General features: G+C 39.6%; 1 protein-coding gene across 3 annotated transcripts; it reads right to left on the bottom strand.

Moving 5' to 3' along the window:
* Positions 1-574: 574 nt before the first annotated feature.
* On the bottom strand, positions 575-21,393 carry LOC121718263 (adhesion G protein-coupled receptor E1-like). Of its 3 annotated transcripts, XM_042103199.1 has the most exons (19): positions 21,332-21,350; positions 21,156-21,173; positions 19,730-19,807; positions 18,855-18,983; positions 18,609-18,755; positions 17,936-18,079; positions 17,310-17,447; positions 13,830-13,861; positions 13,483-13,563; positions 11,873-12,023; positions 10,871-10,984; positions 10,470-10,651; positions 8,689-8,850; positions 8,256-8,462; positions 4,240-4,472; positions 3,866-3,932; positions 3,652-3,743; positions 2,754-2,916; positions 575-1,946 (listed from the first exon to the last, which is right to left on the bottom strand). In XM_042103199.1, the coding sequence occupies exons 1-19, from the start codon at positions 21,333-21,335 to the stop codon at positions 1,773-1,775; spliced, it is 2,316 nt and encodes a 771-aa protein (XP_041959133.1). In that variant the 5' UTR covers positions 21,336-21,350; the 3' UTR covers positions 575-1,772. The 3 variants fall into 3 exon arrangements, with proteins under 3 accessions (XP_041959133.1, XP_041959134.1, XP_041959132.1); XM_042103200.1 differs by having other exon boundaries at positions 18,609-18,708; positions 21,156-21,393; XM_042103198.1 differs by having other exon boundaries at positions 21,156-21,393.
* Between the last annotated feature and the right edge of the window lie 1,287 nt (positions 21,394-22,680).

Raw genomic sequence — 22,680 nt, forward strand, 5'->3', positions numbered from 1 at the left:
ATAAAGATGAAATGCCAAGATTAAAGTTGACATGATATTTCAACTTTATTCTCAACATTTCGAGTTTACAGTTTACAGAATACTGTACTCAACCTGCACTTTGGTATGTAATGCTTCTTTTGCACTTCTTAAATTGTATTGAATTCTTACTTCCTGAATCAGCTGTGGGTGGGACTGTTGCTATACTCTGATTTATTGGCGGAAGCAGTTACACATGAATGAGCACACATTTTTGAAGGGATTTTTTTTTTGTTATTGTTAATAATCAACTCAAGACATTGCACAATGTAGCCATTGCCATTGATATTGAATGCAAGTGGGGCTTTTATAATTCACATTACCATAAAGCATCATTTCCCAAACTTGGGGTCAGGACCCCACGTGGGGTCATCTGAAACATCAACATTGTTGTGTTGTGTTGTGTTGTGTTGTGTTGTGTTGTGTTGTGTTGTGTTGTGCTTTTTCCAGGCGGTTTGTGTTACTGTGTGTGTGTGTGTGTGTGTGTGTGTGTGTGTGTGTGTGTTATAAACAACAGCATAATAATGTATATGACAAAAAAGACAGACCATGACAATTTTAATAGAAAACTTTACTCATAGAAGTACTCATAGCTCGGTCCATGTCACAATAATTGCTTTCCATTTACAGATCCAGAGCCGTTATACAAATAATGCTTTTTTTTAGATCACACAAAGAATAGAAAGTTCTGAGAGGTATAGAAAATTTAGCTGAGCACTGTGAATTTCACCTATTTAACTTCTGTCCTACAATAAACTAATTGTTTATTGTACAATAAACTAATTGTTTATTGTAACCAATTGAGTGGCTTCCTCATCCACTTTCTAAAGACAGACCATGACAATTTCAATAGAAAACTTTACTCATAGAAGTATAGGTTACTAACATTCTGATCACAATATTAACAGAATTATTCTAATAGGAAAACATTTATGAAGTTAAGAAAATGAAAATAAAACACATATGCTCGCTCTGGTACTGTGCAACATTTTATATTATATTTCTAAAAATCAAGCTATCAAAAGGATTGATTGGACTTAAAGATCACATTTGCATCTAATTATAAAATATATTTTAATCACAAAATCAGTTTCTAGTTCATACTTTTTAAAATTATTTTTTTTGTCTGCCACAATTGAATCACCAATTCTAATAATTGATGGTTATGGTTATGGTAGTAGTCGCTCATGGTCACCACCTCTAGGGGGCTTTTCAGCCTTCTCTCTGCCCATGTAACGAAGGGAACTGATGTTGTGCGCACATTTCTTAAAAGGATTTCGCCCACTACTTTCGCTCTCTACTTTTTCCAAAGCGACTTACCGAATATATGAACATTACAATAGTTAAACCTTTTTTGTTTTTGTTTAAAAATGAATAAGACTGCATTAAGCAAAGAAATATAATAATTTAATCAAAATGTCTACAAGTTAGCAAATATGACACAGGTTTTGGACCAATGGAACAGTTTAGGAAGTGTATTATCTTGGCAAAAAGTTGGTAATTGGACTCAGATGCCAAGAAAATTGCTCTGATGCACTAGAATGACTCATAGCTCGGTCCATGTCACAATGATTGCTTTCCATTTACAGATCCAGAGCCGTTATACAAATAATGCTTTTTTTTTTTAAGAACACACAAAGAATAGAAAGCTCTGAGAGGTATGGAGAATTTAGCTGAGTACTGTGAATTTCACCTATTTAACTTCTGTCCTACAATAAACTAATTGGTTTATTGTAACCAATTGAGTGGCTTCCTCATCCACTTTTCTCTTTGTCGGAATCAGTCTGCTGGGCAGTGTGCAGAGAGGTCTCACCAGTCTGTGAGTCGCTGCAGGACCGAGTTGTTGTGAGGTGGCCAGAGGCCGAGGTCCCTGGGAGCTTACTGCTCAGGCCACATTTCTTCCACCAGGTGGCGTACTGCTTGCGCACCTGCGGACAATCCCGAATGACACAAGCACGGACATGGCGTGAAACATGTGAAAAGACGAAGGCCCGAAAGATACAACCCCAAACAAAAAAGTCGGGACGTTGTGAACATCATGGCAGATGAAGTGCTTGGCCTTGAAACACCACACATGAGGTGGTAAACCATTAAATCTATTTGGAAGCAGAATCCGGTGTGCAAACCCCTATGCTTTTTACTGTAAATTGTGTGCACCTAACTGTAACTGTAATATCTATATCAGACATGATACCATAATGTATTTTGAGGTTAGCTGCTACATAAAGAGTGAATAATCTAAAACATAAAGATAATCTCCCCTATCCACACTGTCCACTGCATAAGACAGTGGACGGAAGCCCATTCATTTTACATTTACATTTATTTTCTCATTTGGCAGACGCGTTTATCCAAAGTGCATAACATTTCAGCTACAGAGCTACAGCTACAACAAACAGAATAACATTTAAAGCTACAGTGCAGATGGGACTAAAGCTAGGAATTACCACTGCATTTTACTAGTACTAGAGGATAGAGGAGTGCCTACATTTTAAGTAGTTAAAGTGGTAACAGGAGAAGTGGTAGAAGAGGAGGTAGAGGAGAGGAAGGAGGTAGAGGAGAGAAGAGAGGGAAGAGGAGAGGAAGGAGGTAGAGAAGGGAAGAGAGGGAAGAGGAGAGGAAGGAGGTAGAGGAGAGAAGAGAGGGAAGAGGAGAGGAAGGAAGTAGAGAAGGGAAGAGGAGAGGAAGGAGGTATGACAGAGAGAAGACAGAGAGGGACTGTGGCACTGACTGACCTCGTTGTTGAGTAGACAGTGGATGAGGAAGATGACGGTTCCTTGCTGGGAGGTGAGGAAGACGAAGAGGAGCTCCAGCACTCTACTCTTCTCTGACGCCATCAGAAATATCCAGGGGCAGCCGAGGATCACACACTGGGCCATGATTTTAAACAGGAGGAGTCTGCAAAGAAATGACCATCAAACTCTGTCTGTCTGTCTGTCTGTTAAAGGAGAATTCCGGTGTGATATTGACCTAAAGTGTATTGAAACATGATACCGAGTGTGAACGTATGTCTCATAGCCCATCTCGACTTGTCCCCTGCACTCCAAAATCTGGCGCTAGTTAGCCGATGCTACCAACAATTCAGTGGAAATGCATGGATTCCAGTTTCTTCCAGTAGCAGCAACTGGAATCCATGCATTTCCACTGAATTATTTTTGGAATCTGATCCCTTATCATAGCTGTTCATTCTTACTCGTTTCTCGACTTATCGTGACTAAATTCAAGATGGCTGCAAGCGCTAAACTTCGTGAAGATACTGTCTGTATAAATCGTCTTGTAAGTAAACTACCAGTGCTTTTTCAAAGTTCTCAATGTCTCGTTTTAAATGTCAGGGCCCTCGGAAGTCTACCAATGAAGTGTGGAGATACATTGAGCCTCGTAAATGGGTGTAAAACAGTGATTTATTTGCATGGCTAGCCCGATGCCGAAGCACCACTATTGAAAAAGATGTTGGTAGCATCGGCTAACTAGCGCCAGATTTTGGAGTGCAGGGGACAAGCCGAGATGGGCTATGAGACATACGTTCACACTCGGTATCATGTTTCGATACACTTTAGGTCAATATCACACCGGAATTCTCCTTTAAGGTGTGCTTGCTTGAGGGAGGATGTGATGGGTGTTCTGTTCTCATACCTGGTGTATTTGACCTTAGAGGCTTCACTGCAGTTTGCCCTCAGAGTAGTATGGATGGTGATGAAGATCATGATGAAGAATATGATATTTCCCTTAAAAGAAAGAAACAAAGGCAAATCTATACCCATGCAACAGCACAATTCTTTCTATCTCTCTCTCTCTCTCTCTCTCTTTCATCCTTTTTAATAACACAATATCATAATTTGTTACGCACAGTGAGGATTAAGCAGACAGGACCAAGAAAACTCCAGTTGAATCCTTTCTCTGTCACCAGCCAGCACCTGTGAAAAAAAAATATTTGAAAACTTGGGCTAAAAACAGACCAGCCCATTGGATATAAATATGTTGCCTGAACATGTACAGAAATACAAAAATGGGCTGAAACAACATATGCAAATTGGCTAATATATGGAAACCCTATTTGTTTATTGTGTATTTGCAGTTGCATCATCGTCAGTCCAAAAGCATCTTGTTTTTTGTTTTTATCAACAAAACTACTTGTGGTATCTTTAAAAACTTTACTTTGGATGTGCGCACCGACTCTTCGAAACGTATCTTTAAAACCCCTCACACCCCCTCCCTACTCACTTCTCACTTCCATGTCCATCAGGCATAGCCATCGCAGACACACTCACGATGACCAGTGGGATCCCATAGCCAATCAGAAGCTTGTATCGCCAGTGCGGGCCAGTGCGGTCCTTGGCCTTGATCTGCCGCAGCTTGCGGACAGACAAGAAGAGCAGCACGGCCTCGGCGGACATCCACACGAAACAACACAGGAAGAGGAAATGGAGCACGCCGGCCAGCAGCTTGCACAGGACCTGCAGGACAGACAGACTTCAGCTAGTGTCCAAACCAAATTAACCTAATATGTCCCATAGACAGGTAACACTATTTATTACCTGAAGCTACTTTGGAATCAGTAAAGGTCATATTATTCCTGACCTAAATCTACTTTGAAATCAGTAAAGGTTATATTATTCATGATGACCTAAATCTACTTTGGAATCAGTAAAGGTTATATTATTCATGATGACCTAAATCTACTTTGGAATCAGTAAAGGTCATATTATTCATGACCTAAATCTACTTTGGAATCAGTAAAGGTCATATTATTCATGACCTAAATCTACTTTGAAATCAGTAAAGGTTATATTATTCATGATGACCTAAATCTACTTTGGAATCAGTAAAGGTCATATTATTCATGACCTAAATCTACTTTGGAATCAGTAAAGGTCATATTATTCATGACCTAAATCTACTTTGGAATCAGTAAAGGCTATATTATTCATGACCTAAATCTACTTTGGAATCAATAAAGTATCTATGTTTCGATATATAGCATCCACACCACCTGCAGAACCTTTAAAGGTATACTATGCAGTTTCAGGTATTTTTGGTAACTCTAGACCTCCCCTTAGAGTCGTGATATATTTATATTTTACTTTGCCATTGTAAATAGCCTACTTCTCATGGCTTGCTCCCCCTGTACACAATGAAAATGCTTTTTTTTGTGGAGGCAGTCTATCTCCAAAGAGCTATATCTACTGACAAGGTAATGTTTCACGAGTATCGTAAGATGTCAGCAATTTTTTGAAGTTACATTGCTAGCGACCCACTACACGGCTATGCTCTATGGCTATGCTAGATGAACGATTCCCCCGAGTTTGTTTACGATCTCATCAGTTTTCTTTACTTGTGCCCTTCATAAAGCATTATAGATTTCCTGCCATATTTTATTAAACTGCTGCTTTTTATTTCTGTCCTCACACATTTCTTTTTCTATGTTTCAATAATATCTCATCAGTCCCCTCTATTCTTGTAAGGTCGGGGCCTGTGTGTCCTTCCAACGTTTTAAAATTATTTTTTTAAGGAAACCTGATGGGGAACCTTTTGTGTTTGTGAGTGTGGATGTGGATGTTTTGTCTACGTTAGGTGTGTGTTTGTGAGTGTGAATGTGGATGTTTTGTCTATGTTAGGTGTGTGTATGTGGGGGTGGGGGGCAGGGTACCAGGGGCAGAGCCAGAGGGGTGGCTCCGGGTGGCACAGGCCACCCTTGAGATTCGATTGGCCACCCCAGGTGCCACCCCAAATCCTAGTCTACGATTGTCCATTAACATGGTGTAAGGCGGGACCTTTCTTGATGCACTTGCAGCAGTGTGAAGTGTCAGACGTCAGAAATGTAAGTGGCAAACACACTTGTCTTTATTGGCCTGCGGCACAATTGAACTGCAGAACGAAAGGTTTCCCCGATCAGGAAATACTCCTTAATACACAACTTTGTGTAGGCTTAACAGAGGTAGCCTAAATATCGAGCCTATGACGATGACAGCTTTAAAAAAAAACATTTATTTTACTTGTCTCGCTGGATTGAAGGCAGAATGTGGGCTGTTGTGCAAATAGATGAATGAGGGTCGGGAGATTCCGTTAACAAAAACCTAAAGTTTTGCTATCATTTTCTCCATTATTATTGTAAAATATGTCTCCATGCAGGGCAGGGCTGGTTCTAACCTAGGCTAGGCTACTATATTTGGGTGGGCTGGTAGAAATTTTGGGTGGGCAACATAGCAAAGCTGTCAAATTGGATCAAAACTAACATAAACACAAAACAAACACAAAACAATCAGTAATTGCTGCAGCCAACAGCCAGGGATAGGCAGTATGTCTGATACATGTATGTAAAATACAAAATAGTATGTTGTCATTTTTATTTTATTTAGTTGGAAAAAAAATGGCATCATATTTTGTATCAAAATACTTTATAGGCTTGTAGTTTAAAAATAGTGCCAAATTCTTGGAACCAGTTATGTGGTTGCCCTGCAAGAAGTTGCACCATGTGCAACGTGCACAATGTTTGCACACATCCACAATACACTCCTTCATACCAACCTCAAGTTTCTTGAGAACTTTAAAGTTCTCAAGAAACTGATGATTAATCATCTAATCGGAAGACATGGAAACGGTTATGGTTGCCCTGCAACAAGTTACCCCATGTGAAAATGTAATTAATAATTTGCCCAGACTTGTTTGATCATAATATTGAGATTCAGGAAGATGAAATTGCTCACATACACAATACACTCCTTCATACCAACCTCAAGTTTCTTGAGAAAATAAACAAATAGACAAAAAGCAGGTCAAATTATTGTAACAGCTACAAAAATAGATGGCCATAGAGTGGGGGAAATGTCTTGGATGAGTATATTTTGTATATCTTCATTTACAGTAATATAATAAAATTGATTATATTTTAATGTCCCCATGATGGAATTTGTTTTAGAGCAGCATAGCCCAGTGACAGACAACTTAGATAATTAACTTTAATATGTTTGTATTACATTGTATTCAAATACAAAGACATTTTATGTGAGAGTAAGGTATTTGTGTTTTTTTTTGTCCTTCAATTTATGAGTATGGTGTTTGCATCTGGTTTTTCCTAATGTATTTGTGCTAATTTCACATCTTGAGCCTGTTTCTGTTTATCTGGGTGTTTTGCCTCATGCCACCCTTGAATTAATCAGTGCCTCACTAGTGCCACCCTTGTTAAAAATGTCTAGAATCGCCACTGCAGGGTACAGGGGTAGATGGATGGTATGTGGATATGGGTGTAGATGTATGTTGTGTGTGGAAGACTATGTATTGTGTGACTGAGTGATTTGTTGTAAATCGAGATTATGATGGTAAAGTTATAATATTCTGTTTGATATGCATATTGGGACTCCAATGTAATCTCTGAAAAGTAAATAAAAATAATTATAAAAAAAGACATTTTATCATAACTCTGTTGCCGCTTTGGGTCGAATCAGTGACGCATGCACGTCATGTCAAAACCAGGCCATTTTCGTGGGTCTATCACTAGGTGGCAGTCTCGCCAGGTCTCGCTGATCACTTCCCGGAAAGTTTACACAATTAAGTAACAGGCAAACTTCATATTTCATGAAAGATGTTATATCTCCATTTCTAGAAAAAAACAGTGATGTTGATGAAAACTAGCCACTGTTTAGCTTGGGATTTCTCAGGAACAGAGGCGTGTAGAAATACACGGTTTGCCCCCACCGAGAGCTTAAAGTCTCACCTTTTAATCGAGCCATTGTATGTGTTCATAGCTATAACACAGAATATGCTGTGGCTGTACAAATATCATCAACAATGGTCTAGATTGCTGGCACTCTAGGACAAAGCTCCCGAAAACAGCTTGGCATTCAATGAGTTAAGGTAAAAATATTGCATAGTGTACCTTTAAGTTGAACTTTGGAGGCTATTTGTTTGGAAAAATAATTTGTTTGGAGGCTATTTGAGTAGAAAAAGAATATGACAATGGCATTTTGACAATGGTCAAAATTCTACATTGATCTTGAATTGAGCTCACATACTAGTCAAAGAAAAGATCTTCTTTTGAATGGTCCTTTCCTCTGAGTACAGTATCAGAGTACCTACCTACCGACCTATCAACCTACCTACCATCATAACCAATACTCCACCTCCTCCTCCTACTACTACTACTAATACTACTACTACTACTACTACTACTACTCATAGCAACACAGGAAGGTATGTAGGAGAAATATATGAAAGATATACTGAGAAATATATGTGAGCACCCTGTGTGGCTGGATGAGTCGGATGGCCGTCTGAGTGAGGAGGAAGAGGGCGTGAGCCAGCAGCAGGCACACAGAGAGGTTGAGCCGCGCCATGTTGGACACTCGGGAGTTCCTCCGGCAGAGGGCAAAGGTCAACACGGCAACGGTCAGGAAGACGAGGCCAACCAGCACGAAAAATGCACTCAGTGCCTCTACAACGGGATCGCTCTGAAAACAAATCACAAAAGTGAAATATTAAATAGATCATACAAATAATAACATAACAATAAGAATTATAAAATAGCAGGGATAACAACAACAACTACAACAAAAAATAAAAAGGCTGCTCTCTCGACGCTGGTCTCTCATAACAACAACAAAAATAACAAAAATAATAATAATAATAATAATAATAATAATAATAATAACTTGACATTGAAGTTGTAGTCCAGACCTCAGTGTTCGGGTTTGTCTGCATGATCAGTGCAAAGGTGGACAGGTGGCTACAGGAGCACACCGTGTGTGTGGAGTTGGACTCGCTGGCAGAACAGCCGTCCGTGACCCAAGCACCCTCACTCCAGTACACACAGGCAGGCTCATCCGCTGGGTCTGAGACCTAGCACAGAAACAGTGTAAAGACGTTTCAGGATTCAAGATTCAGAATTCAAGATTCATCACACCTCATTATATGTGTATAAACAGAGTAAATTTATTTGGTAGATGTACACATGACTTACAACATGAGGATTAAAATCCAAGCTACATTGCAAAGGGGACCTTACAGAAACAATAAATACTATTTTACAAACACTACAAGACTTCCACTGGATGAGAGTGCAGATGTTTAAGCCCTCAACATGTATTCAAAAGGGATGGTGGTTGAAGGAGAAGGTAGAAGAAAGGTACATGTTAGGTAGGTGCATGTTAGGTGTATTGGGCATGCATGAATGCTCTCCACACATAATATGTTAATCAAACAATTTTGCTTCAAAACCCAGTCAATAACACTCTCTCCCTGGTCTGAAATATTGATTTGTAGGCAAAAACCTATAGGAGCCTTATACAAAATAAATGCTCATTTAAAAAAAAAACTGCTCAAACGGATTTAGAGCGTTTTGCATCTGAACTCTTTATGAGAAGAGGTACTCTTGGAATAGTTGGGTCTTCAAGAGCCTGTATGTTATGTAAGTGCTAATGGTGTGAGTGTAGTGCTGAAGTTGTTGTGGCAGCTTTGTCTGAGTAGGACAAATGTATCTCCCAAAAACTTCACTAAGAGACAACTTGTGTCTTTAACTTAAATCAATGCACTATCAAACTAGAAAATATGACCGCTGCCCAGTCAAGCACATTTTTTCCACAAAAATAAATCACGCTGAAAGGCCTATATGATTCTAACTGTCTCACTAAATTGCATTATCCACATTCAATTCTCACTGGTATCTGCTAGACAAGTACTAAAACATGATTAGTTCATAGATTTCACATGTAAAATTAATTTTATACAAGCCCACCTCCATCTTCCCTGTTCATAATTCTGAGAAATTCTTGAATTGTGTGCATGTGTGCATGTACATGTTTATGTTATGTGTGTGTGTGTGTGTGTGTGTGTGTGTGCTTGTGTGTGTGTGCCTGCGTATGTGCCTGTGCATGCATGCGTACATATGTCTACTGTGTGAGTATGTGTCATACGTATGATTACTGTGAATGTATGTGTGTGCGTGTGTATCTGTTTGTGCACATGTGTGCACATGAAATGGGTTAACATGACCCCTGGAGGCAAACATACGGAAAAAATTGGTCATCCTAGGCCCTACAGTTCTCAAGATATTCACAGAGAACTGTGTCTGCCCTACCCTCCTTTCGGGGATCCAGTCCAGCGGGGGGGCTACAGATCAAAACGAAAAACGACGGTTCCATGCTATCCATGTGGGGTTACATGCCCACCAAGTTTTGTGTACCCCGGTCTTTCAGTGTCCCGGGAATCCTTGTTGGTGTACGTCACTAAATGTACACATAAATTACTTTATTGTAAGGCCCCCCATTAACGAAAGTACACAAAACTTCGCATGCATTCGGAGGGTGTCATAATGATCTTACACTTTTAATTTCGTGCAGTTTTGACCATGTCAGCCAGAGATATTGTGATGAAAACACCTAACACCCTTCGCTGCGCGGCGGTCATAATAATGTCTGTTAATAAAACTCCACACAAAGTAAAGCAAAGTTAGACCTTACGTTAAAGTGTTGCAAGGTCAGGATGATTGGCTTGGACAGCCTCTTGACCATTACTTGGGGCAAGATGACTAACACCACTTTGGCACCCATGTATGTACGTTTAGCATTTCTTGCACGGAAATGGCTGTTGTTGAAGACAGTGTGCATGTGGTTGGAAGTTAAGAGGACCACTGATGCTGAACCTTATAAAAGAAAGAAGGACTTTAATACATATTAACAACTCTAACAAATAAGGTAAAAGGACACTGGCAGATACATCCATCGACACATAGAGTTCATAAATTGGATTCCTTAAACATCTTGAGGCAGAAAAGGGTCTTTGTTTATGCCATATTCTTCTGTTTGAAATATAAATCATAAGTTTGTCACAGACACTGTGCTCTGTGCATAAGTAGTCGTACCATTATTGTTTTGTGCGATCGCCAGAAGATCAATTTCAAGAACTATGTCAACAGTCTTCAGCTGCAAGGACCCAGTTAAGGAAGTGTTTGGTCCTAAATGCATGATGTCCACCTCTAGGTAAGAGAAACAAAAGAGAAACACACACACACACACATTTTGTGCCTGGTGTCACGGCCCCTCTACCATGGGTGCCTGTGCCATGGCCATTGCCCTGTCTTACTGCAGGGGTCCACCGGGGCACTAGGTGTCCCTATCTTGTCTTGTGTGTCTTACAGGCTTCCTGATTGTTACACCTGGGCCCGGGCAGAGACTTTCTAATGTGGAGACACAGCACTCCATAGAAATACATGGGGCTAGTTTGTCACGGCAATATGGCCGTTGTCTACACATATCCCACCCCTTCCTCGGCAAAACGTTGACATGTAAATACATTGAGCCAATCATGTGGTGTGATGTGAATACATTGAGCCAATCATATGGTGTGTTGTGAAGACATCGTGCCAATCATGTGTTATGATCTCGCCGCTGGAGCAAGATTGGTGTCGTGACGCGCAGTTCGACCCAAAGACTGTGCCCGATGAGTGCCCATAAAACGTTGGTATATGGCCGCCGAGTGGAGGGACTTGCCTAAAAGGACTTTGGCCCGGGTGTACCTTTATAGGCTAGCCTGTGGGAGTGTCCGGTCTCTTCCCTCTTCCCACTCACCTCGCCTGTGTCTGGGTGGCTTGACTGCAGCAGGCCCAAGTGTTGGCTGAGGCGTCTTCTGCTTTTGTTTTGTTACTTTCTTTTTTGTAAAGACCTTTTTTGTAAATAAATTATTATCTTATTAACGCTAACCCCTCGAGTTGTCTCCATATTTGCCATGGTCTTGAGCCAGATCGTGACACTGGGTACTTGAAATAAGTTGATCTATAGCATCTAGTAGTTTTGTTGATAGTTGATCTGAAACTAACCGAGATGACAGGTTAGAGCTGAATTCATTGTATTTGATGTCCACACACCTGTATTGTTGTATGTGAGATGTTCCGTGTGTTCCGTGGTGAAAGAGGAGGTCTGCACGTTCTGCACCAGCTTCTCAATAAGCTGGAGCACAACATCCTCCTGACCCACCGGGGGAGCTTCCAGCAACACGTCCAATGATCGGAACAAAACCTGCACACACACACACACACACACGCACACGCACACGCGCATGCACGCACACACACACACACACACACACACACGCACACGCGCACGCACGCACGCACACACACACACTCACACATACACACATACACACACACACACACATGCATCACAGGGATTCATGCAGACCAGGCTCATAGAAAGTCAGACCCTGACCGTGCAACCCATTAAAAAAGACACAATGAAAAATTGAGCCAAGTTGATAAGAAACTATACTTGACAAAGAGGATGTTTCTTTAACTCACTGGGCATAATATGTTCTACACTTTCACATTCATATTTATGACAGTGCATGCAAAGCAGTGTTATTTCGTTTTTTAAATTTGTCAAACATTAATTCAGCTTGACCCACTTGACGTAGAGAGTTAGTTAACATTTTTTCACCTAGGTCACCTAGGCCCTTTAATGGTTATGGTAATTGGCAGAAACTTTTGTCCAAAGCAACATACAACAAATACTATAATATACAAACGCATAAAAAATGTTTAATAAACTAAGTGCATGTTGAAGAGATATGCCTTCAGCCCCCTCTTGAAAGACGCAAAACTATTACCAGAGACTTTCTAATGAGGAGACACAGCACTCAAAAAAATCCTCCATAAAAATGCATGGGGTTAGTTTGTAACGCCAATATGGCAGTTGTCTACACATCCCACCCCTTCCATGGCAAAACGTTGACATGTGAATACATTGAGCCAATCATGTGCTGAGTTGTGAATACATTGAGCCAATTATGTGGTGTGTTGTGAAGACATTGTGCAAATCATGTGTTGTGATCTCACCGCTGGAGCAAGGTTGGTGTCGTGAAGCCGAAATAGATGCCTGATAAGTGCCCATGTAACTACTGAGGAAAAGAGCTGACCTAGCATTTATGGCTGACACAACAGACGCTCATCAGAAAACCGCAGTGGGCGGTTGGGGATGTAGGCCTACATCTTAATATAGTGAATTAAGTAATTAACTGAATTAAGATAACAGGAAGCAGATCCAGTCAGTGTCCTATAGTATATGTTATATGAAGTTATATGATATGGGATTTAAAAAAAACCTAAATGAATGGCCGTTCCATTAGGTTAGCGAAGAGATAACCACAGCTGTTTCAACAGGGTGTTTCAACTTCCGGGAATTCGCCTGCCCCCTTGATCATGACTTATGCCTATGCCTACATGAACTGGTGTTTCCTTCAGTAACTTGGGGTTAAATGCCTTGCTCAAAGGCACAACCGTGGGAGCCGGGAATTGAACCTTCAGCTTTTTAGGCTACTGCATGCTAACCCAGCTCCTTAGCCACTACACTAATGCACTGCAGATGCTGCAGATAGAGTGGTGCATAGATCAGCTGATCTATAATGTTTGCATGAGATTTGAGTGAACTGAGACGTCTGGGACATTCTGTCAGTGCATTGTCAGTTAGTTGAACTCACAGGAGGTGAAACTCTGGAAGACTCTGTCAAGTTCTTCGTCAGATCCTGCAGGGTTTTCAGCTTACAGACATTATCAGCCTTCTGTAACACAAAGGTCAAAGGTCAAATCAAAGGTCGCTAGAGAGGAAAGAGGGGTGTTGTGTGGGGGCGTACAGTTTCACAGCAAACACAACTCAGCAAGGTTTGTTGACCCCTGACCCGAACACTTGAGCCCTCTCACTGTTTATCAGAGTGTCTCAAAGCAAAGTTGTCAAGGACATCGTAAAGATGTTAGTTTAATTGGCTTGGTTGATTGCACCATTCATGTTAACTATTGCAATAAATACCATGTCCATTTCCAACCATACCTTGCATTTCTGTTGCAATACATTGACCCATTCTGAAAGATAGAGAGATAGAGAGAGAGAGAGAGAGAGAGAGAGAGAGAGAGAGAGAGAGAGAGAGAGAGAGAGAGAGAGAGAGAGAGAGAGAGATGAAACTCAAAAGGGTAATATTGCATCAGAGAAACAAAAGAACAACATAGATGTCAAGTGAAACATTATGAAAGATCAAATCTAGAAACATGAATGTTGTATTTTAAAGGTGTTTGTATCTTGATTCAGGGGCGTAGATTTGCGTGGGGACCGAAGGACGTGTCCACACCAATGTCAGATTACGACTGAAATGTCCCCACCAATATTCAGGTTGAAATGGGGGGGAAAGCGCTCACATGCGCTACAAAGAGTTAAATACTTTCTCACTTTGCTGCGGATCATCTCGTACAGATCGTGTAGTGTGCTTACCTCGAGTAGGCTACTCATCACACATGTGTCACATGAAAGAGCCTTTTCTCAGCTTTTAAACGGTGCTATATAGCCACTATTTGCTGTGATAAACAGTTCGCGAGAAAAAATAACTTCAAGAGATTTAATAATTATTCTCTGTGCCAATCTCCACATCCATTCGTCTCGGTGGAATATCATAGGCCTACACACTCTTCATGCAACACATGACAACCCTTATATCAGAATAAACAGCAGACCTTACCGAACACAAAGGGTGTAATGCATTCCCGTGTATAGTTAGCTGTTCCAGAGTAATCTGGTTTTGAAATAAATTGTAGAAAAATTCAACATGGTCTTTCGGCTTTAAGCATTTCTTAAAACTGAGCTGTGTTTACATTGTCTAGATATCTGTAAATATTAGAATCAGAGAATATACAGGCAGCTATGGTTAAGAGTTGTCAATGTAGCCTTAATGATTCTTTTCTCAAAATGCTAAGCATGCATGTATTTAAGTTTCTTAAAACTGAGCTGTGCTTAAATGGGTCAATGCATGATTTCATAACAGACCAAATAGAAAATAAATGTTAAATATAGCCTACATATGTATACATATTAAAATCAGATTATGTGCTACACAGTATAGATCAAGTTGGACAGTAGCACATTTTAATCATGGGTAGTTGGACAGTAGCACATTTTAATCATTTTATATATCTAGTGGCTGGTGAAAGAGTTGAGTGGCTTTTCCTTTTTTTCCGGGGAATTAGTGGGTAGAGTCCCCACCAAAGCTCAGACCAAACCTACGCCCTTGTCTTGATTACATGAAAGTTTTCATATTTTTGTTTCCATGTCACCAGGAAGCATACCAATAGAAATTGGGTTGCCTGGAATCTGACACTATAAGAATCATGATGGTGGGATACTGAATGGCTTAACAATGTATATAAATTAGGGCTGTCAAAATAACTGATTAATTTCGACTAATTAATTTGAGAAAAAATAACTGATTAAAAAAAATAACGCAGATTAATCGATTCCATATGACCTTTGACCCTGAGCCGTTGTAGTCAGTAACCATTAGACTGTAAAATGAAGGAGAGAGAAGAAAATGTGCTGACTAGATCATTGATTGGAACATTTACTTTTAAACAACTGCCTGATGGTGTTGATAAAAATAAAGTGTTGATTAAAATAAAGTCCTATGCAATGTCTGCAGCAAGGAATTTGCATATCACCAGAGTTCATCAACTCTATAGTCGCACATCAATGCAAAGAAATAGTGTTGACATTGAGGGAGGTGTTAATTTATTTTCATTGTGTCCCCTAGGTTATATCTGTGGCCTGAAATATCTTGTATGTGAAAAACAACTTCTTCCCGAAGCACTTTTGAATTTAGTTCCTCAGCATATTAGGTCATATCCTAGATTATTATAGCCATTATTAAAATAATAATAAAAGAGTTTTTCAACTTTAATGTCACTAATGCTGATTATTCAATGATTTATTTGAATTTAAAAAAATTAAATACTTTCACAGCAAAAATTATATATGCAATTAATTTAGATTAATTAATCACAGAGTATGTAATTAATTTGATTATTTTTTTAATCGATTAACAGCTCTAATATAAATAAATATGCAAATATGTGAATATGTAAATATATGTGAGTCACTTAACCGAAAACAACAGTTGTTTTCAAGTGAATTTGGAACCAAAATGCATGACATGATCAGACTTCAATTTAAAATACATATTCAACAAATATCAAAATAGTGGTGGGGTCAGATTTAGGAGATATCAGTACCGTCCCTAACATAAATCACGCCCATGCTTAGTATTGCTATATTTTTCTGTTATGTAGGGCTTTCTTTAACTAGTAGTATTTATTTCATTGCTGTTTCAATTCTAATGCTAATTGTTCAGTCTGTGGAAAAACATTCAAGGAAGAATCATTTAAATACGTAAATAGTGCACACGCTTCATATCATCAATGGTACACATGCTTCATAACATTTTGCTGTCAATGAAGTCAGCAATTGCATATGTATATATTTTTTAAGTACTGAGACTGAATATCTATAGATAAGTATTCATTTTAGAATCAACTTTTCTTTCTTGGAATAGTGTAACATTTTGCAAGAGCTCCATGCTATCCCTGTTTTTTCATTGCATTGATGAGAAACGTGTAATTTCCTCAATCATAGTAGAGAGAGAGAGAGAGAGAGATTTCTCTGTTTGTGTCTGCAGTCAAGGCTCAAGTCTTGCTGGCTTTGTATTATTTGGGAGGCAAATAGTGTTTATAGAAGTCAGCATTTATCATTTCAGATAGTACATACACCCGTCCTTCCTGTAAACTATTCAAATTAATTTGAAGATGATACAAAAGCTGTTTATACAACGAACAGCCAAAGTTATTGTAGTTAGGCTAGTAGTCAACAAAGGATTTTGCCATATTCCTCAAAGTCACATGATTTCAAACATGACAAATGTCCACTTAACTGACTGGCCAACAACAGACCTCCTCAATTTGTTGCATATTTAAAAATGTTGGTACAAGAACAGTGAGAGAACTGCTGGTACCATCCTGATAAAATGGGGTATATGTTCCTATTTGTAGTCATGATGTGTATCATTTATATAATGAAATTAAACTTTTCAGTAAGTGAAGAAGAAGAAGAACAAGAACAAGAAGGAAAGTTTGTAACGACAATATGGCAGTTGTCTACACATATCACACCCCTTCCACGGCAAAACGTCGACATGTGAATACATTGAGCCAATCATGTGGTGTGTTGTGAAGACATCGTGCCAATCATGTGTTGTGATCTCGCCGCTGGAGCAAGATTGGTCTCGTGAAGCCTTACGCACGCACATTTCTGCCAAAATAGATGCCCGATAAGTGCCCAAAAACCGTTGCAATATCGCCGCTGAGTGGAGGGACTTGCCTAAAAGGACTTTGATAGACCATCTGTCACCAAAGCTGGAACTGATGTATTTGTGAACGTATATATGTACTCACCCAGAGTTGGCTTAGCTCCCCTTCCCTTAAGTCACAGTCTCACCTTCGCAAGGGGTTCTGGTGCTGTTATTATTGGGGTTCCTGAAGCCCTCAGGACAGGTGCAGGTGTAGCTGCCTGGGGTGTTTGTGCAGTTGCCATGTGTGCCACACACAGGAAGAATCGCCATACACTCATCCTCATCTGCAACAGAACAGAGAGAGAGAGAGAGAGAGAGAGAGACAGAGAGAGAGAGAGAGAGAGAGAGAGAGAGAGAGAAGACATACATAGGTAGAAATTCACTTGCGTTTGACAAAAAGTATTGGCTTTTTAGCTTCCATTCTGCAGCACCTCAGCCCCAGGAATGAGTTTTCTCCTGAGCTCTTGTATCTCTTCCTCTTCATTAGGGTCTTTCAAGGTATGTGTTGTTGGCCCAGCTAGTCAATAACCTAATTGCTCAATCATACAGCAGAAATCCTCATATGGAGACTGTCCCTCTTCTTTTTGGTTTGGACCTGACTGAAGAAGATTCTCCCTCGTTTTTAATTTGGACCTGACTGTACCCTATATTAGCGCTCTTGATTAGCTTGATAGTATACCTGGTAGAGCTCTGAATAGTCTACACAAAATACTGTAACAAAACTACAGAGAAAGGGGGAGAGAGAAACAATTAGAGAGATGTTGATTTTTACCTTCACAGACCAGTCCATATCTAAATTCATACAGAAATCTCTGTCTAAACCCGTCACTGCAGACACAGTTGTAAGAGCCAGGTGTGTTCTCACAGGTCAGACTGGGCGCACATATATGACTTCCATCCCTACACTCATCTATATCTGCAGAGAGGAACAGAGCAGAGAGAGAGAGAGAGAGAGTAAATTGTTTTACAACAGGTCCATGATCAGCCTACTTCAGTCTAGAACAAAAAAAGCCAAAAAAAGCTGGACGCATCAATCAAATCATCTGTGTGGGCTTATATCATGTCAGATGAGCAACAGTACCTAGTCATCTGATTGCGCTTCAGTTGATTTTGTTCAAAAAACAAAAAGACTGTCGACAGAGAAGCTAAATTGTTAAATTTAGCTATCACATCTGTAACATAAATGCAATAACTTAAAAAAAAAAAAACATCAGAAAACAGCGATTAAGGCATTTGTTGAAGAAGGATGTTTTTGCTGTTCTACAGGATTTACGGTATATACTGTAGGCTATTTTGTTGCTCTGATTGGTTAATTGTGTGCAGAGGCATATTTCCTTCTGTATCGGTTGAAACATGTCCCATAATCACCTCCCAATCATGCTACATCAGGCTACATCAGACAGCGACAGAGAGAGAGAGAGAGTTAGTTATGTGGCTGCACTTACCTTGGCAATGGTCATCTGTTATAAACACCTTCTCTGTATTTGATACATATCCTGGATTACATCCGCAGTAGTAGCTGCCTATTGAGTTGATGCACTGGGCCTTAAGACCACAGACAGGAACATCAGACTCGCAACATTCATTCATGTCTTAGTTGTTGTCATGTAAAAAAGGATGGAAGAGTCTGTTGAAAATAAATCTAAAGAAATATTGTTTTTTTAAAGTGAATAAGCATGTTTTTTTTTTACCTTCACAGGCCAGTTCACCACGTCCCTGCCTAAAACCATCAAGGCAGACACACTTGAAAGAGCCAGGTGTGTTCTCACAGGTCTGAGTGAGGTTACATGCGTTTGTTCCATCCACACACTCATTAATATCTGCAGAGAGGGATTACAGAGTTGGGTATTTCTCAGATTTCGGGTCAATTTGAGTTACTGAAATTTTGAAAAATAAAATAAAAAAATTGACTAATTGTTATGCATCAAATTATCAGTCATTTTGATGTCATTTTGAAAACAGTAGCAAAGTGCCTTTATGTAGAGTGTGCTGGTAATAACGGCTAAACCATGGGACAGGTAAACATTAAGCAAAATAAAGTAGGAAATGCATGCATAATGTGTGCATGCAGTTCATTAGTTCAGTTAACATTTAATTCATATGCATGATTTTTTTTTATTAATTTTTGATAAATAATGTTTGAGATATGGCCCAACATGTAAAAACTCTGGTTGCGGACAACACCAAAACACAGATATTGTACCACAAAACATCAATAAAATGTGTCAAAATCATGAGAATGAGCAACCATTAAAAAAGTCTAGGCTTGTTTTTGTTTATACTAATTAGTGGTGCTAAACATTATTAGATTTAATGTAGTTTTAATAGAATTACACCCTGTGGACAGACATAGGCCTGAATTCTGGGAAATACCCAGTTATATGGCTGCATATCTCTATACTCTTTGAGATAGGTCTGCAAAAATAACACAAAGAAACCAATCAGGATGCCCCCTTCATCATTCTCTCTCGCTACTTATGTCACGTGTTCGCTCTGTCTCTCACACTTGCTAAAAAAAAATCCGAATTGCGCTATTTGCCGGAGGTTGTGTCACTGGCACCCTTACCTACGCATTTTTCATTCTGAAAGACAAATCCCTTTTCGCATGTTCCACTCACACGCCATCCAATAATCAAACACAGGCCTGTGACAGACAGACACAAAAACACAATTATAATTCAATGCACTAGTGATCAAAATTACCAAATTGCTCCTCACTGTGCTTTTTGAGACATTGAGACTTGCTGGCATCAAATTCAAAATGTGCTGATATTTTCCATGAAATAGTCAAATTTCTCTCCTTCAACAGTTGATATATTGTCTTTGAACTATTCTCAATTAAATATAGGGTTGACATGATTTGTAAATCATAGCATTCTTTTTTTATTCAAATTTTCCCAACTTTTTTCCGGAATTTGGGTTGTACACACATGGCTCTATTGTGCACCCGGCGCAAGGTGGCACAAGGTGAAGCTTAAGCAAAGCTTATTCTTATCTTACACTCAATAAAGTGTTGATTTTTTGCCATGCGCTCCTCTGGTGGTACAAAAAGTCCCAATGCTGGTTCAAGTTTTATTATAGAACTGTAACTCATACTATAAATATACAGACGTTAAAAATGTTAAAATGGTTTGTGTGTCTCATGCTGTATCATGTGAAATATACTGTTTATATAATGAGATTGTGTGTGCATATGTCAAGCTGACTGACCAAGGGCATTTAGCAACAATACAGTTGCATTTCAAAAGATCTAGAAACTCCAGGAAGTGTCACTGAAGTGGACTTGCAACAGACAACTTGCAAAAGTCTCTCTCTCTCTCTCTCTCTCTCTCTCTCTCTTAAAAACTACATCCAATTATTCTTTATATTCTTTTGGCATGAATGTATGAAGTCATTGTTGCCAAAGCTACATGTATGACATGTATCAACATTTGAATTGACATTATGTAGGGTGCAGTTTTGATTTAAAGAAGAACAAAACAAAAAAATAAAGTCTCTCTAACTCTCTCTCTCTCGCTCCCAGTCAATAATAGCACATAGTATTCTTGCCGCTCATCAATCAATTATTCACCTCTGGAAAAGGATTTGCACAGTGAGGTGAGGTGACAGTCATATTTGAACATTATATTTGAAATATGCAATACATGACAAAACAGACAAAACTACAGAACCACTACAAACTCTCTTTCTCCATCTTGGGAGCTATTTGTATAATTAATAGATGTAACTCATAAATATAAATCAGGTTTCTCAGCCAAGGAATTTGGTCTTAAACACAGAGTCAGATGAAGCACACACTAACTCAGTGAGCACTTAGGTGCCTTGCTCAAGGGCACTTCAGCCGTTCCTACTGGTCGAGGATTGAACCGGCAATTGTTTGGTTACAAGCCTGAAGCCCTAACCAGTAGGCCATGACTGCCCAGTAAGCCACGACTGCCTTATTAGGGCACATTGCCCTTGTTCATATAGATAGCCATTGTTTTGGTACTCACCTAGTATCAAGATCATGACTTTAGTTTCCATAGAAGCGGCAGGGACAGTATATGAAATGGTTAATTTCAGTGGTGAATTAATCCATTAATTAATCCAACCGGCTGGTAAAGATTGGAAGCAGGAAGGGGATTCTATCTGTTGTGCCTGCAATGACTTGTGGCTATTTAGACCTTACCCATGTTACTTCATTGAAGATTTCATCTGAGATTTGCCTCATCTGAGGTTACTTCATCTGAGATGTACCAAAAAAACATTTGGGCACAGACAACAACACACACACACACACACACACACACACACACACACACACACACACACACACACACACACACACACACACAGGGTGCCATGTTTTCTGAATAGAAAGCTGTATTTATATATTGTTTTGGCTAAGAGCATTATTGTGCAGAAGTAAGAAGACATTTCTCAAAGATGCCTTTCACACAAGCTGGAATTGCATTTGCAACAGACATCTTGCAAAAGCCAGTTTGTCCACATCCCTTTTCTCAGCAGGGGGGAGGGTGCAGACAGACACTCTCTTGTTGTTTTATAAAACAATATTACAAGCCTCATTCTATCTATATTGAACTACTAGCTCACAAAGTTAAATATGCTTGATAAAAGTATAAACTCCCAATAATTAGTAAATGTTTTTTTCTTTAAGTGCTCTGCATTTTACACAACGTCCCAACTTTTTCTGTTTTGGGGTTGTACAAATGTGTTAAATCAAAGCAGGAAAAGAATAACATCAACTTCACACACATCATATGATGGAATATACTGTAGGCTACTTACAGTACATGTATGTTGGATTATGTTGCAATATTGGGGTATGCACAAATAAAGGCAGAGACTTTCTAATGTGGAGACACAGCACTCAAAACATACTCCATAGAAATGCATGGGGCTAGTTTGTCACGCCAATATGGCCGTTGTCTACACATATCCCACCGCTTCCTCGGTAAAACGTTGACGTGTGAATACATTGAGCCAATCATGTGGTGTGATGTGAATACATTGAGCCAATCATATGGTGTGTTGTGAAGACATCGTGCCAATCATGTGTTGTGATCTCGCCGCTGGAGCAAGATTGCGCATTTCTGCCAAAAAGGATGCCCGACGAGTGCCCAAAAAGCGTTGTCAAATGGCCGCCGAGTGGAGGGACTTGCCTGAAAGGACTTTGATAAAGGCAACTGATTAGACAAGTAACCAAAAAAACATCATGTTGGAAAATCTCATACATGGCGCTCTACTCTTTATGAAAGTAGGCTAGGAGATGTCTGAAATACTTTTATGAATTGTGCATATACGTCATGGTTAAAAACTTCAGAAGTCATCAGAATCTCAGAAATAATTATGCAGTCAGTTTAAGGCGGTAGCTACAAGTTGAATCCCCCTAATACTACAGGCAGATGGGAATCAACATAGGCTAGTTCCTGTTTTCAAGAAGAACTGGGGGGGGGGTTCTAGCAGAGCAGGGCTCCAACATGGGCGCATGACTCATGTAAGTGCAGTAGGCTGAAG

Source organism: Alosa sapidissima, chromosome 9 (assembly GCF_018492685.1).
Source record: "Alosa sapidissima isolate fAloSap1 chromosome 9, fAloSap1.pri, whole genome shotgun sequence".
Taxonomy (NCBI): Eukaryota; Metazoa; Chordata; class Actinopteri; order Clupeiformes; family Clupeidae; genus Alosa; species Alosa sapidissima.